The sequence below is a fragment of the Dryobates pubescens genome, chromosome 27 (assembly GCF_014839835.1).
Source record: "Dryobates pubescens isolate bDryPub1 chromosome 27, bDryPub1.pri, whole genome shotgun sequence".
In the NCBI taxonomy this organism is placed as follows: domain Eukaryota; kingdom Metazoa; phylum Chordata; class Aves; order Piciformes; family Picidae; genus Dryobates; species Dryobates pubescens.
The window spans coordinates 3754759-3776751 of NC_071638.1; the positions used below are offsets into that span (position 1 = coordinate 3754759).

General features: G+C 44.2%; 1 protein-coding gene across 1 annotated transcript in view; it reads left to right on the forward strand.

The window, feature by feature from the left end:
• FBLN1 (fibulin 1) overlaps nucleotides 1–21993 on the forward strand; it is a 122005-nt gene that overhangs the window by 91403 nt on the left and 8609 nt on the right. Inside the window, exon 16 of the mRNA XM_054173906.1 lies at nucleotides 226–357. Coding sequence (XP_054029881.1) covers nucleotides 226–357 — 132 coding nt within the window. The remainder of the gene's footprint in view (nucleotides 1–225; nucleotides 358–21993) is intronic.

The window sequence follows — 21993 nt, forward strand, 5'->3', positions numbered from 1 at the left end:
TGATTTGGCTTCAGGGCTTTGTGGATGGTGCAAGAGGATATAACCAATCTCTCTGAATCCTCCCTTTCCCAAGATTTCCCTTCTTTCCATTCTGAACAACAGAGTGGGAGTGGTGGGGGAGGGAGGTGTCCTCCACCAGCTTTGAGGAGAAGTCATTTTTTTCAGGTTCTTCAGTGATGTTTTGAAATGCTTCTCAGCACGTTCCGTGGTGCTCTTTGTTTGCAGAGATTATTTTCCTTCGTGCCATCACACCTACGTATCCAGCCAACCAGGCAGATATCATATTTGACATAACAGAAGGAAATTTAAGAGATTCCTTTGACATCATCAAACGTTACATGGACAGTATGACAGTGGGTGAGTGGATTATTTTCTGTTTTCTTTCTTCTCTCTATAATACAGTGGAATTAAGGTTGAATAAGGTTAATTCCCACCTTGATTTTCAAGCCCTTATTGATTTAATGCTCTCCAGTCCAATAGGTGTAAGTGGAGCTAATACCCCAGATAATTGTTTAGTCAAAATACCAGAGGCCTAAATTTTAATTTGAGAAGTATTTCAACTGGCTCTAATTACAAATGCAAATTGCTTAGCTTTAAAATGATGAGGTTTGTCTCCCATATTCAACCCAAATATGAAATATGTGGTATGTCAGCAAAGAGACTGTAAATTTAATTAAGTGTTCTTTCTTGTTTAAACAGCATTGTGCCAATTTTTGGATAGGAACCAAAATTTTTAAAGCAGGGTGGAATTTACTGAAACTATTAACTGTTTTAATATTTAACAACAGGTTGCTTGAGTTTTAAATAAATACCTCTGTTGAAAGTAAAAGAATCTGTCAAATGCTGTGGTTTAGAAGAAAATTCAGAAGGGAACATGCACATTTGATTTATAGCTTCAACTTGGCAGAGAGGAGACATAGCAGGAGGTATACCTGTGGATGTGCTAGACCTGCATCTCCTCATATAGCAGGGTGTGGCTGCAACCAACCTCAGATTGCACTTTCTGGTAGGTTTCTTCCAGAGCAGGGCCCTTTGGCTGATAGAATGCATACTGCATCCAGTATGTAATGTCTATAATGTATTATATCCATCCATCCAGGTAGATATTTCCAGTATGTACTGTAGCCTGACCCTCACTCTGGGATCCAACATAGCTGGGAGTAGTTGGCATATTATGTGAAGGCTGTGGAGGAGGAGCAGGTCCCAGCTGATGTGCTCCTCTGCCCAATGTGAGTGGCTATTAGAAGCAGGGGAATATGCTGTGATTCTCATGTTTAGAGAATGGACATGCCAGGTATTACAAAGCAGTATTCTATTGCTCTATGTTAAGAATAGTGTGGCCAGCAGGAGCAGAGAAGTCATTGTGCCCCTGTACTCTGCACTGGTTAGGCCACACCTTGAGTACTGTGTCCAGTTCTGGCCTCTCAGTTTAAGAAGGACATTGAAATACTTGAACATGTCCAGAGAAGGGCAACGAGGCTGCAGAGAGGCCTCGAGCATAAGCCCTATGAGAAGAGGCTGAGGGAGCTGGGGTTGTTTAGCCTGGAGAAGAGGAGGCTCAGGGGAGACCTCATTGCTCTCTACAACTACCTGATGGGAGGTTATAGCCAGGAGGGGGTTGGTCTCTTCTCCCAGGCAACCAGCACCAGAACAAGAGGACACAGTCTCAAGCTGCACCAGGGGAGGTTTAGGCTGGATGTTAGGAAGAAGTTCTTCACAGAAAGAGAGATTGGCCATTGGAATGTGCTGCCCAGGGAGGTGGTGGAGTCATCCCTGGAGATGTTCAAGAGAGGATTGGATGTGGCACTTGGTGCCATGGTCTAGTCATGAGGTCTGTGGTGGCAGGTTGGACTTGACGATCTTTGAGGTCTCTTCCAACCTTGGTGATTCTGTGAAAATAAAGGACCCGTGTGTTCCCAGTGGACATTTGTGTTTTGGTATATGAATGTGCAGGTTCTGCTCAAGTTTATACATGTTCATCTGGGCTTTGTAGCAGGACTTGTCTGGATGGAAAGAAGAAAAATCCCTGCTCTGCTTTTTCCAGACTGAGTTTGTGGGAAAGTCCTTTTTAGCATGATCTGCAGGTGGCACTGTTGCATTTTAGAAGAGTGATAGTCGAGCATCAGCTGTGTGTAGGTTTTATGAACTGTTGATAAAAATCATAAGTGATTAGGTTTATATTTCTTTCTTTGTCATGTGAATGCTGAGAAAGAGGGAGAGTTTGTTAAAGCAGGAGGATAAGGTTACAGTTTCCAGGTATTGGGTTGATTCTTCAGAAGAGTATAAATGTTATCAGATGCCACAGTAGTTACAGTAGTTTGCTTTTCATGTTGTGTCCCTCTATCTGTCTCAAATAAGAAAGAAGAATGTGTTTATAAATTTGACTGGCCAAAGTGTTTGTCTGAGGGAAGCAGGACTACATTTCAGTGGTGCTTTACCTGGTAAACTGAGTATCTGCCTCTCAAGGAAACTCTTACATACCGGGTTGAGAGAATATGATAGATGCCGAAGCACATTCCCAGCTCTGCAAAAGAATTGGGCAACTCTTTCTTCACCTCAGTTCCCCCATATGCAATATGGAGATGATATAACATGCCCATTACTTTCTTAATTAATTCTTGTATGTAAGAGTCTTAATTAATTCCTCTATGTAAATGCACTTTGAGATTAGTGGATGGAAGCTGCAAAGTAAACTGCCTGCAGCAGAATTGGAAAATAGAAAACAAAACAAAACCTCAGCTGATACTACCTGGAGGGGCAGAGGTTCAGGACAGCATGTTGTATGTGTGAAATGAGGATTGCAAATAATTGTACCAGCAGCCATTCTGCTGCTCTCATCATAATGTCATTTTTCTTGTTCTAAATAATCACACCATTGAGTGTTCCCATAAAAGTTCTGAAGATAAGTAAGATGGGATCCTAGTCCACAGGACTTCACAAAGTGAGTGCCTTCTGTAAAGAAGGGAAGGATTTGTATAAAGGTGGAAGAAGAGGGCATAGACAATATCAGAAGGATTTATTGATCATCCCATTTCATTACAAGAGCATAAGAACTGTGGGGTTGTAAAAGGGATTCTAGCAGAGCAAGTGTCCAACTCTCCCAGTAACCAGTGTCCAAGGTACGCACCAGGAGCAGAATCTTTCTCCAAATACAATGGGAAAGCACACTTGGCCCATCATGCTTGATGAATACTGATGGGCATATGCCTCTTGAGTCTGTGTAGCCTATTTTTTACCTCTTTTTGCTGCATGTATTGTAGAGGAAAGGATACATTCACTCTGAGAATAAACCATAGGTACATGGATGAAAGGATTAGTAAGTACGGTTCATTCTGTTGTAATATTGCAGGAGAAATGATCAGAGTATTGGAGCTATTTTATCTGCTGATGGAAATTAGATTGTCAATTAGATTTGTCAAGACAAATTTTCTGGGCAGCAGAAAAGATAGAAAATCTTTACTGAAGTTGTATTTAAAACAAAAACAAACCCCCATGGACTAGCTCAGAGAGAGATGAAATAAGAGTATATGGGGGAAAAGGCAGGAAAATAGCAGTGTTATTGAAAGAGCTGAGTGTAGTAAACTTTGACTTGATGTCAGAGCAGAGGAAACCAATGAGGAGATTCAAAGAAAGGAGGAAGCACTGGGAAAGGACAGATCAGTGAAGATGCCCTTGCAGGAAGTCCCTCATTAGTAAAACAAGTGTTTTGTTAGGTTGTCACAAAGAGAGATGGTGCCTTAAGAAGGAACTGCATCTAAACTGTGCTTGCGTGAATGGAAAGGAGCAAGATGCTCTCAAAACTGTAACACACACCATAAGTTGAAAGGTGCAGGTTTGTTTTGGTTTAGACAGTCGAGGAGCTGTTAAGAGTTACAAAAGAAAAGTGAAGGCTTCAGCACCGACAGAAAATCATGGACTGAAGAGAGGTCAGTGGTTTTAGCCATTACCTCTATGAGACATAGAATCATAGAAAGCTAGGGGTTTGAAGAGACCTCTGGAGATCATCGAGTCAAACCTCCCTGCAAAGCAGGATCACCTAGGGCAAGTCACCCAAGAACACATCCAGTTGGGTTTTGAAGCTCTCTAGAGGTAGTAGTATAACCTCTCTGGGCAGACTGTTCCAGTGCTCAGATTAAAAAGGCTTTTTCTCATGTTGAGATGGAATTTTCTGTGACTGAGTTTACATCCATTACCCCTCATCCTATCACACAGTATCACTGAAAAGAGACTGGCTCCATCCTCCTGACAGCCACACTTCAGATATTTGTAGATGTTGATCAGGTCCTCTCTCAGCCTTCTCCTCTCCAGACTAAGCAGCCCCAGGTCTCTCAGTCTTTCCTCACAAGAGAGAGATGCTTCAGTCCCCTTACCATCTTTGTAGCCCTCCACTGAACTCTATTCATTAGCTCCCTGTCCCTCTTGAACTGTGGGGGCCCAGAACTATGTATAAGATTCCAGATATGATCTAACTAGTGCTGAGTAGAGGGGGAGGAGAACCTCCCTTGTCCTGCTGGACACAGTCCTCTTAATGCACTGAAATATTCTATTGTCCTTCTTGACCACCAGGGTACTTTGTTGTCCCATGGATTACATTATCAACCAGGAGAAGATGTTAGTGAAGCTAAGAAACATGCAGGACTGGATGGATGGTGGTTGATCTGGCTGGGTTGTGATTTGTTGATGGAGAATTAGCCGCTGAGGTCATAGGAGGAGAGGACATTTTGTAGGATCAGGTTGTGAGGAAGGAAAACCAAGAAATTAGAAACAGGAAAGAACTGCCCCTGGGAATGTTAGTAAAAGAATAGGGTCTACCAAAGGAAACATAGTAGGAGAAGAACGAGGCAAGGACAGTATTCCAAAACTGAGGTAGGAAAATACAAACCTAACTATGCTGACTTACAGAGAATATCTTCCAATGGATGAGAAGGGGAGGAGAAGGAACAGGGAGAAGAGAAGCAAGAAAATGCCATTTAATGGCATGGCATTTAACAAGTCCAAGTGCCGGGTGCTGCACTTTGGCCACGGCAACCCCATGCAGAGCTACAGGCTGGGGTCAGAGTGGCTGAGAGCTGCCAAACAGAGAGGGACCTGGGGGTGCTGATTGACAGCTGCCTAAACATGAGCCAGCAGTGTGCCCAGGTGGCCAAGAGGGCCAATGGCATCCTGGCCTGCATTAGGAATAGTGTGGCCAGCAGGAGCAGGGAGGTCATTGTGCCCCTGTACTCTGCACTGGTTAGGCCACACCTTGAGTCCTGTGTCCAGTTCTGGGCCCCTCAGTTTAAGAAGGACATCGAGACACTTGAACATGTCCAGAGAAGGGCAACAAGGCTGGGGAGAGGCCTTGAGCACAGCCCTGTGAGGAGAGGCTGAGGGAGCTGGGGTTGTTTAGCCTGGAGAAGAGAAGGATCAGGGGTGACCTCAGGTGGTGGAGTCACCGTCCCTGGAGGTGTTCAAGAGGAGATTGGACGTGGCACTTCGTGCCATGGTCTAGTTGTGAGGTCTGTCGAGACAGGTTGGACTTGGTGATCCTTGGGGTCTCTTCCAACCTCAGTTATACTGTGATACTGTGAAAAGCCACACTGCTGGAGCAACAGTGTGTAGACTTCATGCAAGCTGAAGAAAAAGGGATTGTGTAAAAAGTGACCTCCAATATTTTTGCCCTAGCATATCAAAAAGAGCTGAGGAACCCCTTTCTTTTTTCGTGGTTAAAGAAGTGCTGCGATCTCTGTTGCCCTGTGTGATTGCACACCAAGGTGTCACTGAATCCAAAAGACACTGTTAACTGCTGTACCTCACTGATTAGCATAGGTGGGAGAAAAACAGAAGTGCAGACCTATCCAGGTTGTTGGGGTTTTTTCAAAGCTTTTACAGACTTTTCACTGCATTCCTTCTTTAACCAGCTGTCAGTGAAAAATGAAGAATGCATTTTGGACTTGTAGAAAAATGCCCTATCAATGCCTAAGGTATTAGCAGATGCTATAAAACATTTCCCCCCTCAGCTATGCATTAATTTCCTTAGGTGACTATAATCTGTAGTCTGGTCAAATTCAGGAAGACTTTAAAATTCTGTAGTACAGCTAAAAGTAGTTTTGACAGGCTGAAATATTCCATATTGCATTTGATGTTAACCATATATCCTGGCCTGTTAAGGAGGATGGTACCATTCATATCAAAAATATCCAGAGCCAATACAATTACAGAATTACATGAAAGTTGTTCTGATGCTTGAATACACATATCATAGCATCAGAGAAAGGTTTTGAAGGGACCTCTAAAGGTCATCTAGCCCAACCCCCCCTGCTGTAATCTGGGACATTCCCAACTAGCTCAGGCTGTCCAGAGCCCTGTTGAGCCTCAACTTGAATATCTCCAGGGAAGGAGCCTCAACCACCTCCCTGGGCAACCTGTTCTGGTGTTTCACCACCCTCATGGTAAACTTGTTCCTAATATCCAATCTGAGTCTACTGTTCTCTAGTTTGAAACCTTTGCCCCTGTCCTATAACTGCAAGCCTTTGTAAACAGTCTCTCTCTAGCCTTCTTGCGGTCCCCCTTCAGGTACTGGTTTCCTATTAAGTCTCCCTGGATATCAAGCTGCTTATCATAGAATTATAGAATCATAGAGTCAATAAGGTTGGAAAAGACCTCAGAGATCATCAAGTCCAACCTGTCACCCAACACCTCGTGACTAACTAAACCATGGCTTCAAGTGCCGTGTCCAATCCCCTCTTGAACACCTTCAAAGATGGTGACTCCACCACCTCCCCAGGCAGCACATTCCAATAACCAACAACTCATTCTGTGAACAACTTTCTCCTCACCTCAAGCCTAAACTTCTCCTGGTACAGCTTGAGACTGTGTCCTCTTGTTCTGGTGCTGGTTGCCTGGGAGAAGAGGCCAACTCCCTCCTGGCTACAACCTCCCTTCAGGTAGTTGTAGAGAGCAATAAGGTCTCCCCTGAGCCTCCTTTTCTCCAGGCTAAACAATCCCAGCTCCCTCAGCCTCTCCTCATAGGGCTTGTGCTCGAGGCCTCTCCCCAGCCTCCTTGCCCTTCTCTGGACACGTTGTACAGATCACGTGCTACTGCTGCCCATTGCTATTTGCAAGAATTTCACTGCTATCCTTGTCCTGACTTTCTAGCCTCATTTGCACATGCAGTGGTTCCTGATCATACCTTTGAACCCTTATAGAAAGTGTCTAGAATACTGATAGCACAACACTGGATTTATTAGTAGTCTGATTTCTGCTATGGTATCATGGTTGGTTATTATGTCCCAGAGGCTTGCAAGGGACTTCTAGAAAATTGTTAAATGGTAAACAAAACCAGATACCATAAGACTGTGTGCTTGTGGGATCCCATATTGTTTGGGGACAGGAGAAGGAGACTGGAGGTCATAGAATCATAGAATCAGTAAGGTTGGAAAAGACCTCAGAGACCATCAAATCCAACCTGTCACCGAACACCTCATGACTGCTAAACCGTGGCTTCAAGTGCTACATCCAGTCCCTTTTTTAACACCTCCAGGGATGGTGACTCCACCACCTCCCCGGGCAGCACATTCCAATGACCAACAACTCATTCTGTGAACAACTTTCTCCTCACCTCCAGCCTAAACTTCCCCTGGTGCAGCTTGAGACTGTGTCCTCTTGTTCTGGTGCTGGTTGCCTGGGAGAAGAGACCAACCCCCTCCTGGCTACAACCTCCCATCAGGTAGTTGTAGAGAGCAATTATGTCTCCCCTGAGCCTCCAATTTGATCTTTTGGGAAACCTGTCCTTAGCATAGGAGTAGTAGTTCCGTATCTCATAAGTAGTTTGGCTATTCCCAGGGTGGCAAAGTCTTTTCACAGTCCACCACTCAAGTGTGTGCATAGTCTGACATTAAATTCAGATTACAAAAGATTTGGTTCTGAACTCTGTCCCTGGTCCCACTCTGCAGTGCTAGACAATTACCTTCACCTCTTGGCTACTCCCTTGTCCTCTATTGCTCTGGACTATTTATCCTTGGTTGGCTCTTACCAAGCATTTGCTATGATGTTTAGCACAGTGAGATGTCTGAACTGATCTGGGGTTCCTGGGAGGGTTGTGATGCTGAAAGTAGCAATTCACCTATGATTGCTTTTCTCTGGGGAAATGGAGACTAGGTGCAGGCAGATCCAGGGCACCCAGGACAGCCCTGCTTTTCACAGGGTTGCCCTGTGATTTCAGCACAGAAGTTATCTCCCCTTGCAGATACTCTAGTAGAAAGTAAGCAACAATAGGCACTTTTTGTCATGGCTACAATGTCATTAACATGAAATGACAACGGTGTCTGGCAAAACAAAAGCAGTGCTGGCCAGTCATTCTCAGGACATAATTCAGCAGACTCTTGCAGCCTTACATTAAAAAACCCCCACCACAATCACTTTCAGTATCGTTGTTCTGTTTTCATCTAGGCTTGCACCTTTCACAAGAGGAGTCCCTCAGCAAAGAGTGTTTTGTGAGTTTTTCTTTCTGCCAGGTTGCCCTGTCGAAATCAGTAGCTATGCATTTGAGACAAGGGTGCCCAGAAGCCATTTGGTAAACAGAATCCTGGATTTATTGCCTGAACCTGCCCTTTTGGGATGCTGATGACTGTGCTGTTCAGTAGTCAAATCTCTCAACACCCTCCCTCCCCTCCAGAAAAAAATGTCAGGCTGGAGAGCTCTTCTGGAGGCAAACAAGCAACTCGAGCAGGAGGTGAATTTTCATTTTGTGCCTGAGAAATGCTGAAGGTGCTTTTCTGGTGAGAATGAGTCTTGTGCTTAAGTGAAGCAACCTTCCTAATGCCAAATTTGCTCTAGCACGTGTTGCAAGCGCCTGGTTAATCAAACGCTCCTCCTTGCTCAGTGTTCATCTGAGCCCTGGGGTAGGAAGGTGTAACAGATTGCAAAAGCATTCACAGAGACCACCTTCAGTTACAGTTTTCATACAGCCAGCAGGCAAATAAATTGCTCTGCAACTCTGACCCAAGTTTTGAGACCTGTAGTGTGAATTATAAAACCTGCCAACTTGGGAAAGAAGCAGACTGCATCAGGAAGCAGCCGAGGGAACAGCTGAAGATCCTTGGTCCAGGTTACATAGCATGGATTTTTAGACAGTGGGCTGAGATGTTATGTAAATAAGCAAATAAAGCCAGATTTTGAATCCAGTATACTGAGAAACATGCTATAGCAATTCCTCTGGGAGGATATTCCTGGAGAATAAATCTAATGAAGAGTGACTGAAGGAGCTGGGGCTGTTTTGTTTGAGAAAAAGGAGGCTGAAGGGTGACCTCCTTGCTCTCTACAACTACCTGAAAGAAGGTTGTGGAGAGGTTGGTGCTGGTCTCTTCTCACAGGTAATTAGTGATAGAACAAGAGGGAACAGTCTCAAGATGCAACTGGGTAGGTTTAGACTGGACATTGGGAAGAATTTTTCACAGCAGGCGTGGTCAGGCATTGGAATGTGCTGCCCAGGGAGGTGGTTGAGTCACCGACCCTGCATGCGTTTAAAGGTTGTTTGGATGTGGTGCTTGGGCACAGGACACAGTCTCAGGCTGCACCAGGGGAGGTTCAGGCTAGATGTTAGGAAAAAGTTCTATACAGAGAGAGTGATTGCCCATTGGAATGGGCTGCCTGGGGAGGTGGTGGAGTCGCCATCATTGGAGGTGTTCAGGAGGAGACTTGATGGGGTGCTTGGTGCCATGGGTTAGTTGTTTGGGTGGTGTTGGATTGGTTGATGGGTTGGACGCGATGATCTTGAAGGTCTCTTCCAACTGGGTTTATTCTATGTATTCTATATATTCTATGTATTCTATGGTTTAGGGGTGAGCTTTGTAGAGTAAAGTTATCAGGTGGACTTGATGATCCCGAGGGTCTTTTCCAACCTGAATGTTTCTGTGTCCTTCTGTGACTCTATGTGTATCTGTGTGAATGCAGCCTTCTGAGGTGCTTTGTCCCAGTTTTGAGTAGTCAGAGACCTGCTCTTCTGAGGGTCGTCAAGCGGGAAATACCTGTGTGACTATTCAGATGCTTCTACTGCTGCCTCTGAATTTGTGTGTGGATAACAAGCATCTCATTCCTGCAGCAGCACCTACATACCCTGTAAAAATGGAGGTGGAAGATGAGAGACTCACAGCATATCATAAAGCTTTCCCAGTATGATGCACAAACACATAAAAAGCCCCAAACACTGTAACTATTATTTTTAAAGGGGTCAGATGTGGTGAAGTGACCCCCTTATTTCAACCTTGATTTGAGAAGGGGATTAACACACATTAAGGTTCAGAAGCTCCCCTCCCCTAACAATACCAGCAGAGATGTCACCTCTAGGTGATGACTGAGCAGCTAGAGAAGGGCTTTTGTGTCAAATCCTCAGGATTAGGTACTTTTCCTTACCTGGTACATTGAATCACAGACCCATATCATGGTGTGTGCCATGACATGGCTCTTTGCCAAGAAATGCTTAAAATTACAGTAATTAATTGCCCATGTCTCATGGAAAAGCTACTGTCTCAAAGTTTGGCTGAAAGGAAATAATGTGGTTGTGGAACAGCTAGGGTAATCCGAACTACTGTCATTAAACAAAGGGATCAAATGGACATGATTCATAGATTTATAGAATGGTCTCATTTGGAAGAGATCTTAAAGACCATCTAATTCCAACCCCCTTGCCTTGGGCAGGGACACCTTCCAATTGACCAGGTCATTCAAGGCCTCATCCTGTCTGGTCTTGAACACCTCCAGGGAGGGGGCATTCATGACCTCCCTGGGCAACCTGTTCCAATGTCACACCATCCTTACTGTAAAGAATTTCTTCCTAATATCCAGTCTAAAACTGCCCTCCTCAAGCTTAAAGCTGTTCCTTCTCATCCCATCACTGCAAGCCCTTGTAAAAAGTCCCTTCCCAGCTTTCTTGTAGGCCCCCTTCAGGTTCTGGAGGGCTGCTGTAAGGGCTTCCCAGGGTTGCCTTTTGTCCACGCTGAACAGCCCCTACTCTCTCAGTCTGTACCCGGAGGGCAGGTTGTCCATCCCTCTGATCATCTTCATGGCCATCCTCTGGACCCACTCCAGCAGCTCCCTGTCTCTTGTAGGCTAGGGGCACCGGAACTGGATGCAGTGCTCCAGGTAAGGTCTCACAAGCAGAGCAAAGGGGCAGAATCACCTCTCTTGTCCTGCTGGTCACACTGCTTTTGATGCAGCGCACAACACGGTTGCCTTCTGGGCTGCAAGTGCACATTGCCAGCTCATGTTGAGCTTTTCATCAACTGACACCCCCTTCTCTTTGACACTGCACTCAAGCCACTCCTCACCCAGCTGGTGTCTGTGCTTGCGATTGCCCCAGCAGGGGTGTAGGACCTTTCACTTGTTGAAATTCATAAGGCTGGCTTGGGCCCACCTGTCAAGCCTGTCCTAGTGCCTCTGGATGGCATCTCTTCCCTCCAGTGTGTCAACCTGACCACACAGCTTGGAGTCACCTGCAAACTTGCTGAGGGTGTAGTCAGTCCATATGACTGACATGATGATGTACCACGATGGGCACTAATTGCCCTGTAAATCAGATAGTGAGCATACAGCACCAGGAAGCTGATATATGTGATTCTGCCCCTTTTGGGCATTCAGACTTGAAGTTTTTCCACCTCAGGCTGGATGTTAGAAAAAAGTTCTATACAGAAAGAGTGATTGCACATTGGAATGGGCTGCCTGGGGAGGTGGTGGAGTCGCCATCACTGGAGGTTTTTAGGAGAAGACTTGACAGGGTACTTGGTGCTGTGGGTTAGTTGCTTGGGTGGTGTTGGATTGGTTGATGGGTTGGACGCGATGATCTTGAAGGTCTCTTCCAACCTGGTTTATTCTATGTATTCTATGTATTCTGATGCAATAAAATAGTCTTGTAGGATTCTTATACTCCATAAAGCATGTCACATTCTCAAAGGGGGAGCAGGAAGGATTAAAAAATATATGGTAGAGACTATGTTTTAATGAGTGTCCAGTTCTGGGCCCCTCAGTTTAGGAAGGATGCTGACTTGCTGGAACGAGTCCAGAGAAGAGCAACAAAGTTGGTGAGGGGTTTGGAATACAAGCCCTACGAGGAGAGGCTGAGGGAGCTGGGGTTGCTTAGCCTGGAGAAGAGGAGACTCAGGGGTGACCTTATAGCTCTCTACAACTACCTGAAGGGAGGTTGTAGACAGACAGATGTTGGTCTCTTCTCCCAGGCAGCCAGCACCAGAACAAGAGGACACAGTCTCAGGCTGTGCCAGGGGAGGTTCAGGCTAGATGTTAGGAAAAAGTTCTATACAGAGAGAGTGATTGCCCATTGGAATGGGCTGCCTGGGGAGGTGGTGGAGTCACCATCATTGAAGGTGTTCAGGAGGAGACTTGATGGGGTGCTTGGTGCCATGGGTTAGTTGTTTAGGTGGTGTTGGATTGGTTGATGGGTTGGACACGATGATCTTGAAGGTCTCTTCCAACCTGGTTTATTCTATGTATTCTACTTCAAGTGCACTTACTGCATTGTAGGTGTGAGTGATTTTGCAGCACTGTCAAGGTTAAAACTCATTGCAAGGTTTGCTGGGAAGGCAAATCAGAGATCTAAAAGCACTTCAAGTTTGCCAAACCAAGATAACAGCACCTCTCTCTGAAGTTATTTGGTATCCTTAATAAAGATTATAGTAAACTAGCCAAACCTCAGTAAAATCAAAGGTTGTTTTTAATTCTTTCATAATACCAAGACTCCATGGGATCCAACATGACAGGTAACAGCTTTGAAAACATTTACCACTTATTCCTGGCCAAAAACTGTATTAATATCAAGAGTTCTCTTTAGTGCCTCTCTGATGCATTTTAGCAATCAAAGCTTCCTAGAGAAGCCTAAGTGTTAATGAAATTTAGCTTCATTGAGTCATTGATGGATGGTATTTATAATAAATTGAATCCTGAATATCTAATCTGTTGACTAAGGCAGAAAAATCCTTTTTCATGCTGAACTGTCATTCCTGGACTGCATTTTATTTTCTTTTTTGATGTAGAGCTGAAACGAAAGGCAAAAGGAGAAGGAGATTGGTTTTGCTCGACTTAGTTTACTAAGACTTGTACCCTAGGTGGAAATTTCAAAGGCTGTTTGTACCTGGAGAAGGTTTTTTGACCCAATTCTTTGAACAGTCTTTAAAGGAGTGCTTTGTCATTACATCACTGAGCACAGGAGAGATCTGAGCAATAGGTGTTGCTTACGGCCACAGGTGCAGGCCCACCTTGTTGCGTGACTCTTCTTTCTGAGGGTGTCCTACCCTTGGTCCTCTTTTAACACCTCTCTGTGAAGGATACTGTGCAGCTTTGGGCTGTCCTGCTGAGTCACAGTTATGGGATTGCTCTGGGGAAGCAGGCAGTTCCTCTGTACCAAGGATAACACGCTGTTGCGGTCAGCACCGCACCAACTGGCCCAAGCCTTTAGGAACACCATTTGTACTACTAGTGCAAATCACTGTTGTCCCCCAGGGAACACTGGGGGTTTATTAAGTGATATGGGGCATTGCTGATGCTCCAAAGGGAAACACCCCTCTCCTCTGTACATTTGAATAAACACTCCAGCCCTTTCCCTGTTGTCAGTGCCTGTGTGGCAAGCTACAGGATTTGGGGTTTTTTATCTTTCAGGTGTTAATCCAAGGGAAGGGGTGGAGGATATAGCAGGACCACTTAGCTTAGACCAAGAGTGTAACACTGAGTATTATGTAGCTTATGAAAGTGCTATTTTGTATGTCCAAACTGAATTCTAAAGTTTTTTTATGAGCCCTTGTTACTCAACAATTGAAAATTAAGTCATTTTCTTGATGATTTGATTAAATACCTGAGAGGTGCATCTTTGAAAAGCACATTTTTGAAAACCTTGTCCCCAGATACCTCAGCAAAGATATTGATGGCCAGCCACATTCAAGTGAAGTAGTTTCCCATCAACATGGAAACCTTGTTAACAACTAACTCAAACTTGCTTCTCAAGATCTATTATTTTTGTGAAGTGTTCACGGTCAAACTTGAATGAAAGTCTAATCCACAATGTTCTGAGGGCGAGATACTTCAAAGCAAGAGGAAATCTATTTTACTACATGTTTTTTGATTAATGAGTTTTCTGAATCCTGTAGCCATATTTATGTTTGTCAGGTGTGGCAGCTCAAGAATTAATGGTATCTTTCAGAGCCTGCAGTGATGATTACCAAGAAATATTTCATTTGCCGAGGAGCAGCCACTTACTAATAAACCAGACTATTGCAGAAAGTATAGAGCACCACAGAGCAGGGACCTGCATTTTTATTGAGAGAAATATAGGTAGTTCTCATGTGCACAAGCAAACAAAACAAACCCAAACGCAAACAAACAGAGAAAATGAAAAGGACCGCTCAGCTTTTGAGACACAGAGGAATCTAAGGTGTACATTAACTTTCTGAAGTCAGCAGACATCTGGTGGTCTGGGAAATACCTGCAGTTTGACAGCTAGATTGTGCCTTTAGGCACAGTCATGAACTAGAGAGGACTAGAGGAACGTAATGCCTGCGAGACTGCCTGTGGAGGCACAGCCCACTGTTGTGCAGGGCAACAAGAAGGGTTTCTGTAAGTGCATCAGTAGCAGAAGAAAGACTGGGAAAAATGTGGACCTGCTTCTGAATGGGTCAGGAGGCCTGCTGACGAAAGACGTGGAGAAAGCAGACATATTCAATGCCTTCTTTGCCTCCTTCTTTACTGATAAGACTGGCCTTTGGTGTCCCAGGGCCCTCAGAGCAACAGGAAGGTTTGGAGCAAGGAGCAGTCACCCTTGGTGAAGGAGGCTCAGGTTAGGGAACATTTAAACAAAATGCATGTCCATGGGGGCTGATGGGCTGTCCCCACAAGTGCTGAGGGAACTGGACAATGTCATTGCAAGGCCACTCTCAATTATCTTGGAGAGATTACAATGGTCAGAAGTCCCCATGGACTAGAAGAAGGCAAATGACACTGCAATCTTCAAGAAGGCAAAGAAGGAACATCTAGGGAACTACAGGCTGGTCAGCCACCTCAGTCCCTGGGAGGTGATGGAGAAAATCCACCCGGAAACCATTTCCAAAGATATTAAGGACAAGAAGGTAACTGAGAGGAGTCAGCAGGAATTTATGAAGGGTAAATCATGCCTGACCAACCTGACAGACTTTCACAAAGAGATGACTACATTAGAGGGTGAGAGAAGAAGAGCTCATGTTGCTTATCTTTCAACATCACCTCCCTTAATATCATCATAGGCAGCCTCAGGAAATGCAGGCTAGATAAGGGGACGGTGAGGTAAATTGATAGATGTCTGAACTGCCAGGCTTAGAGGGTAATGACCAGCAACACAGCTAGCAGCCAGTCACTGGTGTTACATCCAAAGGACCAGCCAGTGTCTTCATTAATGGCCTGGGTGATGGGACAGTGTGCACCTTAACAGGTTTGAAGAGAAAAGAAGACTGTAATGAGTGGCTGCTACACCAGAGGGCTGTGCTGCCATTCAGAGGGACCTCAACAGTCTGGAGTAATGACACGAACGTCATGAAGTTCACCAAAAGGAAAGGCAAAGTCACAGAGTGTTAGGGGTTGGACGGCTCCTCTGGAGATACCTAGCCCAAACCTCCTACTAACACAGGTATGCCTAGATCAGGTTGTAAGTCATGCCCCAGGGGAGCAGTAACCCTATGTACCGGTACACACTGAGGGCTTAGCAGCTGGAATGCAGCTTTGCAGAGAAAGACCTGCAGGTCCTGGTGTACACCACGTTGATCAAGAGCTAATGATGTGCCCTTGTGCCAAAACCAAGAAATGGGTTGCATTAGGAAGAGCACTGCTAGCAGGCTGAAGAGGTCATCCTCTTCTCAGCACTGGTGAGGTCACCACTGGAACGCTGTGTGCAATGCAGAGGGGAGAGAGTCCAGCAGATGAAGGAGATTAAAGCACTGTTGTATCAGGAGAGGCTGAAAGAGCTGGGACTGTTCAGCCTGGAGAAGAGGAGGCTTAGAGGGGGGGAATCTGATTGATGTAATGTGAAGGAATAAACAAGACCGAGACAGACACTTCTCAGCAGTGTGGAAAGGACAATAGTTAATGAAAAGCAGGAGATTATATTTAAACATACCAGAAAAACTTCTTGTTATTTTACTGTGAAGATGACTGAACAGGTGTGCAGTCTCCATCCTTACAATTACTCAAACCCAGGCTGAACACAGACAGAGTAATGTGCTCTAAGTGACTCTGCTTGGAGCAGAGGTTGTAAAGATTGCCTTCAGAGGTGCTTCTTGCCTCAGCTATTCTGTGATCCTGATTCTGGATTGCTCTTCTGACTGGATTACTATGACAGGAAAAACTTTGCAGCTTTCACTCTACCAAATGCAGTAAGACATTCCGTGCAATGCTTGAAGCATTGTGTTTTCAAAACTAGGATGCATGAAGCCACTACCCAACAGTTGATGGCAGAGCAGTATAAGCACCAAAAATCATTACTTGTCCACAACCTTTTGGAATAAATATCAGCATTTAAGAAAGGAATTTAATTAAACCTTAATGTATGCAGAGCCTCACAGCTTGTTACAGAGAAAATAATAATTATAAAGTAGACTAAAATACCTAGTTTCTGCTTGTGACCAGGATGGGAATTATCTTTCCACCTTTTTGATGAACTTTGTCTATTTGTAATGAGCACTGAATTAAGGACTGTAATTTTTCTTCCTTACAAATCTTAACATGACTTCTTTACATTGAGAACTACAGAGCCAAAACCTAATCTTGGCTCTATCATTTTGGCTTCACAATATAGATCTGTATTTACATGTTGTAGACTGAGCTAGTCTGGGATTCAGGCCTAACCTGCAACTCATTGTCTATGGTTTGATCCAAGGAAGTATTTATTCATGGCTGGATTTTTCTTTCTCTTTTTCTTTTGTTAATATCTGGAATGATCCTATTCGCTTTGCCTTTTAAAATAGCCACTGCAACAATCATTTCCCTTGTCCTGAACATTCAAATTGCCTGAACATCTTTTGAAAACAGGACTACTGGGCTCTTAGGTAACACTGATGCATCTGAGGTGTTTACTCTTAATTTTGAGAATCTTGGCCAGCAGTATAAAGGGAGAGGCCTTGAGGGGGAAAGCACACTTGAAATTACAGTCCAGGATCTTGCATTAACATGAGGAGATTGGTCTTCTTGTATTGCTCGAGGGAAACTCATAAACATGCTTTTCCCCTGCAATAAGTTGCTCACCACACAGTACCACTGGCGTGCCAGAGTTCTGGGACGCTTTAATAGCCATTCAGAGCCTTTAGGTTCCAGGAAGCCAAGATGATAACCCCTTGGCTTCATCGCTGCGACATCCAGGAGGGAATCAAGAAGTTTGCAGACATTAGAGGAAAGCCTATGTCCGTCCTTTGGACATAATCATACATGCTCATGGCCTGACACAGACTAGCAGGCTATTTAAAGGCTGTTTTTGTGATTCCTGAAGATGCCTTGCTTACAAAAAGATAGTTGCTGTTGTCTTGTGGCAGCTAGAACTATTCCTCTCTGACAAGGCTAAAAAAAGGACCAGAGTGGGTTTTGTTGGGAAGTAGATAGCTAGGAACAGCCAAATGGAGGACTTCAGAGCATAGGCTGAAATCATTAATACAAAGCCCAATAAATTGCACGAGTTTCAGATGAGTTTAGGCTCCAGCTCCATAGCTCTCGTCACATTCTCTGGTACTTGATTTTTCCCAAATTAAGCCTTTCACATTCCAAGTATCCATTGAAAGCACAAGGAAAATAGCTAGAGGAAACATTATAAGGTGGTGGGTTTGGGTTTTTTGTGTGTGTTATTGAAATGTCTGTCTTGTAGGCATCACTAGCAGCTCATCCCAAAGTTTCCATCTGCAAACAGGCATATCAGATTCTCGTGACAAGCTTTCCTGTCTTTCTTTCGTTCAGAGAGAGCACATTGTGTGATGGACTTTACCTTTTGCTTAAACCAGACCTCATAGCCTGAGGATTAGGAAATTTAGGGGGAAAACTGACTGCTTGGGCACTTAACTCATCTCATGGGATTTTTATTTACCTCATGAGGAATAGGCATGAGTGTATTGCTACCAAAAGTTTGTGCTCTCTGCATTAGCCAGCTATACATTTTTCAACCCAAGTATGTATTCCTGCCTTTCCTGTGTAAAGCCTCATACCTTGTTCAGCTTTTCTGCCCTGCTGCCCTTCCTGCCTTGCTGGTGTGTACTTACTTAGAAATCCTTTGGGGACCTCAGAGCTGGGGTGCATATAAAGGACAGAAAAACACCATCACACGTAAGAATTGCCAAGAAGACCCTAGGAGATTCCTTAGCTTTCCTCAGCCCTGTGGCTGTTTAGGCTGCGTGCCTTCCAAAAAAGAAGCCACAGAGTTGAGACTTCCAATGTCCTGAGTGGACACAGGAAATACTGCATTTCCACCCTAGAAATCTGGCTGCAAAGTTATTGTCTTGCTTATTCTTCCCTCTCTGCTCCTGTGGGAGAGACATGCTGTCTTATCTGGTAATGATGGGGGAGTATCCCAGATCTCTTTGGCCTGAGTGACTTTTTTTTACCCTGTGCAATCTTAGCCTGTTTAGGCCTAATGCCAGGGTAAAAAGTGGGGACAGTTCAGACCTGGCCAGCCTGAAACCAGCCTAGCAGTGGGGGGAGAAGAACGAGACCTGGGGGTTTGGGTGAATGCCAGGTGGTGAGAAGGGAAGTGTTGGGCTGTTGGTTTGGTGTAAATGAACTTGTGTGCTTAGACTGGGGATTTTTTTGAATTTCTATGCTCACCACTATGCTTTGTAGTTTTTGTAGCGCCTCTGAATTGCTTTTCTAGTTAAACTTTCCATGACTATCCAATCCATTTGTGTGAGCCTAACCCTTTTCCCTCTTTTGGAGCAATAGAGCAATCTGTCCCGCTATAAACTAGGACAAGCCCTTAGCCCCTTTGCTGTCCATGAGTGTATTTTATAAGGGAGCTGATACTAAGATTCCTATGGAGCCATATTTCATATAATAACTCATATTTCATGTACCAACTTGCTGTTAATTCCAACTAATGCAAAATATTCTTTATACATATATATGATATGCAGTCCCACTTGCAGCAGAGTGAATGAAGGCTAATTCTCAGTTGTTGTATTAGTTACTGATTTAATTGTAGTAAAGCATGTCCAGGGTGCAAACATGGCAAAAAAAACCATTAGCAGTGTGTGCTTGTTTTGAAGGAAAAGTGAACCATGAGCTGTGCTCAGACTTGTTTGTATGCCTTTGGTATTTCAGATATATATATATCCCCTGTTCTTATTCTTTTAGAAATATTTGTGTTTTGCAGAGTGTTTAAAGTTGATCTCAGAATGAATAAAAGGGTATGTTTTGTTCTACTTAAGGCTGGATGAATTTGTCAACTAGATTCGTGACTATGAAAAGTGAATTGTTTTTCTTCTTTGCCACTGCATGCTCTCTCAGTAACTCCCCACAATCCCAAAATTTATCCCAAATTTAGTCAGGTTGTGATCAGTTTTTAGCTGGCCACAAATCATACAACTAAACAATGTAAAAAGAAAAGGGGGGAAGAGGAGAATAAAAATAAAAAGGCAAATTTCCCTAGACAAATTGTTTGTTCCCAGAAGAACTGGCTAAATTGGTGCCTGCCTATAATGTCGAGTGTGCTTACACTAACAACGAAGGAAGTGATAGTGCTGGATTCAGCTGAGAGTAAAAAGCCACATGCCTCTTTGTTAACTTGCTTCCTGAGAAGAATGAGTACTGTGTCCAGTTCTGGGCCCCTCAGTTTAGGAAGGACATCGAGACACTTGAACGTGTCCAGAGAAGGGCAACAAGGCTGGTGAGAGGCCTTGAGCACAAGCCCTATGAGGAGAGGCTGAGGGAGCTGGGATTGTTTAGCCTGGAGAAGAGAAGGATCAGAGGCGACCTCATTGCCCTCTACAACTACCTGAAGGGTGGTTGTAGCCAGGTGGGGGTTGGTCTCTTCTCCCAGGCAACCAGCACCAGAACAAGGGGACACAGTCTCAAGTTGTGTCAGGGGAGGTTTAGACTCGAGGTGAGGAAAAGGTTCTTCACTGAGCGAGTCATTCGTCATTGGAATGGGCTGCCCAGGGAGGTGTTGGAGTTGCCGTCCCTGGAGGTGTTCAAGGGGAGATTGGACGTGGCACTTGGTGCTATGATCTAGTTGTGAGGTCTGTTGGAACAGGTTGGACTTGATGATCCTTGGGGTCTCTTCCAACCTTAGTTACTGTGATACTGTGATACTGTGATACTGTAATCACAGAAAGGAGACTGTGTGCCTGCTGCAAGCACAAAGGGAAATCCAAAAGGTAGCTTTGTTGCTGTCTTTTGGCCTGTAACAACTGGAACAGAATGATATGTGCATGGGGAAAAAGATGGGAAGGTGGTAAGAAGAAAAGACCTCCTGAGCTTGTAACTGAACTAAGCTCGAAATATGGTTGAGGGGATTGATCAACCTTTTTGATAACTATGCTGATTGTATTTTTGTGAGCACAGCCCACAGGTTGTTTGAAAGAACAAGTTCTGATTTGGCAGCAGTTTGGGTTGTTTATATATACACTAATACATATGCCTCCCTATGCAAACACAGGTAAGGCAGCAGGGGGTGTACTTCAGTACATTCCCCCTTGCAGCACGAATCAGATTCAGCTCCCCCAGAAGCCAGCAGTTCCTGTTACCTCTCTCCCTTTCAGCCTCTGATGCCTTACCTTTTCCATTAATACTTCTCAGGTCCTTAAAAGTTTAGGTTATCCAAGACTCTCTGTTTGAGGAATGGGTGCAGCTTATGCCTGTACTGTGTTCTGATAACAATACAGATTCAAATATTTGACTAGACTCAAGAATCCCTGTGCAAAATCCTGAAACCTTTCCCTCTGGACCAGAAAGCATAACATAATGCATCCATTCTACCAAGCCAAAAGAGCCTTTTCTAGTGGCAGTGTGAAAAATAAGCTCCTTTGACTCAGCTTTGCTTTCTGGCAAACCCTGGAGATCCTCTTTGAGGAACTTTCTCTAGAGAAACTGCAAATGCACTGGTCAGCAAGAGGTGTAAGGAACACAACGACCCAGATTCATTGTGTTCAAAATGGAGCTTCTTAGTAAATCAGCTGCCTAATGCAAAACTACAAGCAGAAACCAAACACAGAGGTGAATTGCCTGAGGGTCTCACATATTTCAAAGCAGAGAAATGTAATGAGTGGTATAGACAAGCCAAGGAATACCTGTGGCATCTGATTACAATAATAGAAATTCTGCTGAAAAGCTTAGGAAGATTAACAATATTAACCTTGCTGTCTTATTTATCACATCTTCTTTGATAAGCAAAGCCTCAGTAATGCAATGACAGTGGCTCTTAAGATTTTTGGTTACTGTAATTTTCCTAACCTGAAAATAAGTAGTATATATTATTTAGGTTGCTGTCTTCACTACACATTGTTACATACTTTTACTTTGGGCAAAATTGAAGTATGAAACATGAAAGCAGGGCAGGAGAGCAGAGTATTAATTACAGAGCTTTTAAAGTTCTGGGCCATGCTCATGCTGTCATTGCAGCAGTAACTGTGATATTCAAAAGCTTACTACCTCTCAAGCCAAAGCTGTTTGCTTACACAGATTAGCAGATGGAAAGGATTGGCGTAGATCCTGTTTACAATAAGGGCAAAGTGTGCAAGGAAAAGAAGTCTTATCATTGCTTTCTGAAAGGAGGTCAGCAAACCATGAAGATACCCAAGCAGATTCGGGATGTGTAATAACATCTCTGCTCAGTTAACAAAAAGGCAAAACCAAACAAAGGCAAGCTGATGGAAAGTATTCTGCTTGGCCTGTGACATACAAGGTTTTCTTTAGTCTGCCTGTGTTTGGATCACAGATAATGAGCTGAAGAGTATAAACAGCAGCAGCAGCAGCAGATCAGACTGAAGTGAGGATCGGGACTTGCTTGCATAGATG